The sequence below is a fragment of the Exophiala mesophila genome, assembly GCF_000836275.1.
Source record: "Exophiala mesophila strain CBS 40295 unplaced genomic scaffold supercont1.5, whole genome shotgun sequence".
Taxonomy (NCBI): Eukaryota; Fungi; Ascomycota; class Eurotiomycetes; order Chaetothyriales; family Herpotrichiellaceae; genus Exophiala; species Exophiala mesophila.
Genome location: NW_015622508.1, coordinates 361468 through 367654, shown reverse-complemented (window position 1 = coordinate 367654; position 6187 = coordinate 361468). Strand labels below are relative to the sequence as shown.

Sequence of the window (6187 nt, the reverse complement as noted above, 5' to 3'; positions counted from 1 at the left end):
ATAGACGACCAGATGGCAGCTGTAAATAGCATGAAAAGGACTAAGAATGATATTCCTGCGAGAAGACTGGCCAAATTGCTGAGTTCATGAAGACGTCAAACAACCAATGAGAAGTAACAGACATGGTAAAGAAGAACTTGGCAACATGATGGAGTTGACAATTTCTCAAGTCAGGGGTTAGAATCACGACTCGCACGTTGATTGGACATGAGATGATGAACCCTGTTCCAGACTTTCAAGGTTGCTCCCGAAGGCCGTGGGCGCCACTGAAACAAAGATGTTTTGGGTTGGTGTTAGGCTTGGCATACCCTGTTTCCATTGGTTCACTTTGTTCCGAGACCCTGCGTGCCTGCTTCGAATCGACGCACCCTGGCAAGGTTTGCATCCAGAGGAAGGCTCCGATGGTCCCGTCGTGCTACCGTCGATTTTGTTGGACTCGATAACATGATAAGTCGGACTGGCATTCGGCATCCGAAGTAGTCAGACCTGATCAGGGACACAAGAAATGACAAAGTACTGTGCGAGCCCAGAATTGAAGTTCCAGCTTGGGCAACGACCCCAATGCCTTTCTTGGCCCGCACAACGGGGCGGCTGCCAGTTGGGCAAGCATAGCGAGATATCTTTGACCAAGGGGATGATAAGCACCAGATACGAGAATGCACAGACTGTGCGTACCGCTGCATCTCGCACTGGGACTTGCCATTATGAGCAGGGACCTTCCCTGAGCAGTCGACGGCCTCAAAGAAGAGGGCCGGAGTAGTTGGTATTGAGACCGTGCTGTATCCTATGTGCTGCCGACGGGACTAGATTCCAAAACACACCCCATCCAGCTTTCGATGATGGCATGTCCAGTGCACTCCCTTTTCAACCCAAGAAATTTCTAGGTACCGAAGTTCCGCTGTGATGGTTCCGCTGGAATGTACCTCACCGCATACATATCCGATCTTGTATGTTGTGGCTAGTACTGCAGATCTGGAAGGCTGGAGGCTATAAAAGACTGCACAGTGTCCTCCGTATGGATAGGAGATGTTCCAGGAACGAAACTAGGTAATCAAGCCCGGCTGTTTGGAGACCATCTGTGACACGCTACTCAAGGGGACTGTGACCTAACAAGCTGAGTGCCTGGTTTCTCGTTGGTTGCTTGTCATGACCGGCTCACGGAACGCACGGGACTACGTTGATGGTAACCGTTAACCATGCCTACTGGGTATAAGTCACTCCCGGTACCTGCATCGAGTGGTCAATTTTAGGCAAAGGGCTGCCCCATCAAAGCCCATCCCAGTCTATTCGGCTCGCTTCCGCCGCTGTTCGATTCGTCTCTCTGACAACTCTCGAGGCGACTGTGCCACAGATTTCACGTCCAGGAGGAACCTGCCACCCAATACCCGCTACTCAACTCCTTGCCCCTTGGAGCTACAGGGTGACTATGTATTGACTCGTGTAACCGACATATTGATAGTCGTTACTCCTGAGACCGTTGTGCTTCCGAGTCCCAAACGCCCATCGTCCAGCAACGAGTCGTGTCAACATTATTGTAGCTGTAGATCTCTTCATGTCGGCTTCACGGCGGCTATAATTGAGTTTGCTGGCAGCTGTCAAAGACGTACCCATCGTCAAACTCTGTCGTTGTGTGTCATCTCCACGAAACTTTGGAACCCACACCGTATCCTCCACCCTCCCAATCCAGACATTTCATGCTTCACCTCAATCTGTGCGCTGTGTACAAAACACTTGCAGTCAAATTCTCGGTGTCTTTGTCTTCACGGCTCACGAGCCACAAGGTGACCCCAAGACGACCCGCTCTTAACGACCGCCCCAAGTCACTTGAGAGGTCTCAAACGGCCGAGGCCACCACTCTACAAACCAGCATCCACCTGGTCTTCATCCCTGCTCCACGTCTCCATATTGATCCTGCACACCTGGTTCCCGCCTTGGCCCTCACCACCTGCGTCCACCGTCCACCGTTCGACGACCCCCGTCAATTTGCTGTCCATCGTGTCAATCTGGTGCTATCCGCACGCGTCAACCTTGCTCGTTGCAGGCAGGGAACCAGCTGGCAGGAACACAATCGCATCCAACTTTCTGCCAGTCTGCTGGTCCGTTCTTCTCCACCACCAACTTCATTCGCTCCATCACACTTTGCACGTCTCAACCCACCCCGACTGCCAATACAATACTCGCTCTCTTCCCTTCCTTGTCTTCTTGAACCCTCGCGACCGTGTCAAGAGGATTTGCCATCTTTCACCCGCCCGATTTCCACGTTTCGTCTGCCGGCTCAGCTCCTTCCACATTCCTTCGACGAAATCGTCCTCCCTCGAGCACCTTGGAATCAAGCACACAAACGTCCAACTCTACACCTCTACGTACGGCTGCAATCTGATCTGAGACTCGCCAGTCTCTTGCGCCGCAATCCCAATCGAGACGGTACCACGGCCACTCGACTCGACGCGCTCGCCCATGAGAACTTGAAAAGGTCCCAATCAGTCGCTCGTTATCGCTCTTTTCGTCTTCTTTTCCGATCTTCGGCCCTCGTTTCAAACCTCGTCACTCACTTGCATAACGCCAGTCGTTGCGGCCCGCTTGCCATCTGTTTGAACAGGCCTTATATCGGAGAAGACCTGTCGCTTTGGGAATATTTGGACGGTCAATTGAAGGCAAGCGTCTGCGTAAAGGAAACCTCCACCACGATTAGCGAGACAGCGCACTACGCAGCATCGAATACGTACTTGTTGCCTTGGTAGAGCAATTGCATGCTTCGGCCTGATACCCTCGCGGCTAATGGCACGACCTTGATCTTCACTCTCACCAACGTCACTCTTTCTCAACCGTGAGTCATCTCCCCAGTCGTTCACGGTCATGTAGCTGACGAATCCTGATAGCTTCTTTACGTCCCCTTTTCAACACCAAATCGTTCTTTACCCGCCAGCATGAATGTTTTCAAGAAAAAGACAAAGGCGAAGGACGAGGCTTTTGCCATTCCCTCAGCCAAGTCGTCCGACGACCCTCCTCCCTCTAAACTATCTCGCAGTCTGAAGCGAAAGCAAAAGAATGTGGTGGAGCCAAAACTTGAATTGGATCTGGCTACCGCCTTGCCTCAGACAGATGACTTCCGTACAAGTCTGCTGATGCCTGGCCTATCAGCGCGCTTCAGCATGCTTCGCGAGCAGGATGATCCAAATACAAAAGTCGGCAAAGCGAGTGACGATAGCGTGCTCTTCCCCAAAAGAGTCTCTCGTCTCAATCTATTTTCACATAATCCTCTAACAGACATTTCCGAGACCGACTCCCTCAAGGCCCCCTACCGACCACCTTTTGCCGATACGGAGCGATCACAATCCGTGGCGGAAAGTATAGCTTACGGCAGCGATGATGGCGCAAGCGTCATGGGACGATCCAGACCTGTGGAAGGTAACCACTTTTTCACAAACCGGCAAAAGACTTTTCAAGCTCCAACAGCGTCCTCATCCAGCAACGAGCTCGATGATGTTCAGACCCCTTTGAAAAGCGACCGCTCCCTGGCCGACAGTGACACGGTCCCCGCGACATATCAGCAGTGGCGTGCCAAAGGCGGAGAGGTATCTCGAGAACGCCGGCTGAGCGCGGAGACTGTGGAAAATGAAAACGGTAGCGTGGTGAACACACCTTCAACAGGTTTCAGTAAGAGTCGAGGCACAGCATCGTCAACTGCTTCAGGTCCTTCCAACCGTCGCACTTCAACGGCAGCCACTTCTGTCGTTTCTGACTCTCCTGTGGCCAGACAAAGCAACCTCAGCGCCGGTTCTAATACCCGGATCAACACAAACGAGTATGGAAGCGAGGACAGTTCACTGTCGCGCAATATTTCTTCAGAGTCCCGCAAAGGTTTTCCTTTCAATGAAGATACTAATCAGCCGCCCCTGCCCACCTCACCTAGCAACAAACGCCCGCTTCCACACTCTCGAAATTTCATCTATAAAGGGGACAAGCTTGGCGAGCGCCCACCTCCTTTCCTGACAGACGCTCCGCGAACAGCGAGCCCTTCCCGGTCACCCCAAACCAACGGCCTTGCGTCCCTGGACTTTGGACTGAATTCGGACAACAGTCACCATCGAAAATTTCAGACAGCATCGCCCACAACTGAGTCGTTCGAGGACGACGCTATTTACGTCCAGAGTTTACAGCCCAATGATCGGGGCAAAGCAACGGCACTAGGCCTCTTCAACCGGCCTCGTCAGCCTTTTGACGAGCAGCAATTCCAACAACGACAGCTTCAAATGCAACAAGCGAGAGGACTGCACGAGGGTTCCGTCAACAAGAGTGCCGAAGAGGCGGCAACAGCCGTGCAAGGTCGTCCTAGGAGCCCTTCGTCCCCGAGCACCCGAGGATTCTTGCGTGGTCAAGAGAAGCCTACGAGTGTTTCTAACGCAATGAGGTCACGCTCCCAATCTTCTGCATCTACTGGCGCCGGACACGTGCAGAGCCACATCGAGGACATCATCAAGCGGCAGAATGAAGAATTTGCCTCGTTCTACCAGGCCAAAGCACCAAACAATGCCGACTCTGTCATAAAGTCCCCCAAGCCCTCACCGCCGATGGCTAACGCTGCGGCATCAAGGGGAACTTTCTACAATGCATTCGATGGCAGCGATGAGGAGGAGGACATGGACAGTCCGATGTTGGGCAGATACGACCCTGGACCTCGCGTGGCGCCAACTGATATCCATCCTGCCTTGCGTGACGGGTCGCAGACGTTTGATTTTGGTCAGACTGCCTTGGAACCTCACGATTCAGCCCAACGCCAATCTGATGGATCTCTCGAAAGTTCATCAGCGTCGGCTCTTCATGATACGCCAAATACCTCGGACTCTGTCCACGCGTCCTCTCCAACAAAAGCAACTGACTCACCTACACTTGGACCTACTACCGGGCTAGGATTAAGTGGCCTTATTCGGACGCATCTTCGACATGATAGCGATCGCTCATCGCTGGCGCCTCAGCCTTCTCCAAGAAGGTCACAATTCGATCATGTCGTTTCGGATGGTATCAGAGACCGGCAATCATCCATTGCCTCCACCACTCGGACCATCAATCCACCCGAGAGCACTCACAGCGACCCATGGGAATTCGATAACGCTCAGAGAAGCCAGCGAGCTATTCGTGACCAGGATGCGATCCCCACCATGTCGCAGAAGGCGCAGCAGATCCTGGGACAAGCCATTTCGCACAAGCAACGAGCCATGAGCAAAGCACAACAAGTCTTGGGCAATGGAGCCCCTATGTCGGAAGAGGTAACGGCAAAGCCCTTCCCAATGGAAGCACAAGTCAATCACCATCGAGGGGAGAGCACAGAAACGCAGAAAGAGTTCGGCAACGAACTGGCCGAGCGTGCGAGGAGGATCCAAGAAGGCTTGAAGGGAGCCCCTGATCACGACCGTCAGGCGACAAGTACAGCATTGGCACGTGGCGAGCGTCAAATGCCAGGTGCGTCTGCCTTTCCCGTTCTGAGACAAAAACTCTCCAAGACATCACTCGTTCCATCACGTGGAGAGGATGCTCAGAGCAAAGCTATGAAAATCCTTGGCGTGGGCGGTAGCCTGCCTCGAGCGGACAAGGGCAATGGATCGCCTTTCCCGCCGCTGGGTGGCGATTCCGATGAGCTTGATGCCAACGACGGCTATGCCAGGAGACCACCGCCAAGAAAAAACACAATGGAGTTGGAAGAAGCTGGCGGCCCAAGCACGCCTGTGTATGGACGAGCACCAGTTCATGCGACAGAATCATATGAAGATTTCGAGCGTTCTCGGCAACGCTCTGTCATGTCTCACAACGGTAGAGGACCCCGTGGTGCCCGAGCAGAATCCGCGGGAGGTGAGCGGTCCCGGAGTAGAATGGGTCGTGATCGAGAAGAGGCTCCTTACTATGCACCAGAGCATGGCCGGCCTGGGCCAGCCCAACGACCTCCACAATGGGACCAACGTCGGGCACGAGGCCCACCCCCTGTCCACCCGCGAGGAGCCCCAGGGGAGGGCCGCAACTACGAGCGATCATCCTCAGCAATGTCGAATCATCGCTCGCCCATGATTAACACCACCACCACCAACACCACCACCGCCAACAACAACAACAACAACAACAACAACAACAACAACAACAACAACAACAACAACAACAACAACAACAACAACAACAACAACAACAACAACAACAA

General features: G+C 53.4%; 1 protein-coding gene across 1 annotated transcript in view; it reads left to right on the top strand.

The window, feature by feature from the left end:
• Positions 1-2927: 2927 nt before the first annotated feature.
• PV10_06940 (uncharacterized protein) overlaps positions 2928-6187 on the top strand; it is a gene marked incomplete at both ends in the record, with an annotated part of 4179 nt that continues 919 nt past the window's right edge. Inside the window, one exon of the mRNA XM_016371789.1 lies at positions 2928-5847. Within this exon, the coding sequence (XP_016221121.1) occupies positions 2928-5847 (2920 nt within the window). The remainder of the gene's footprint in view (positions 5848-6187) is intronic.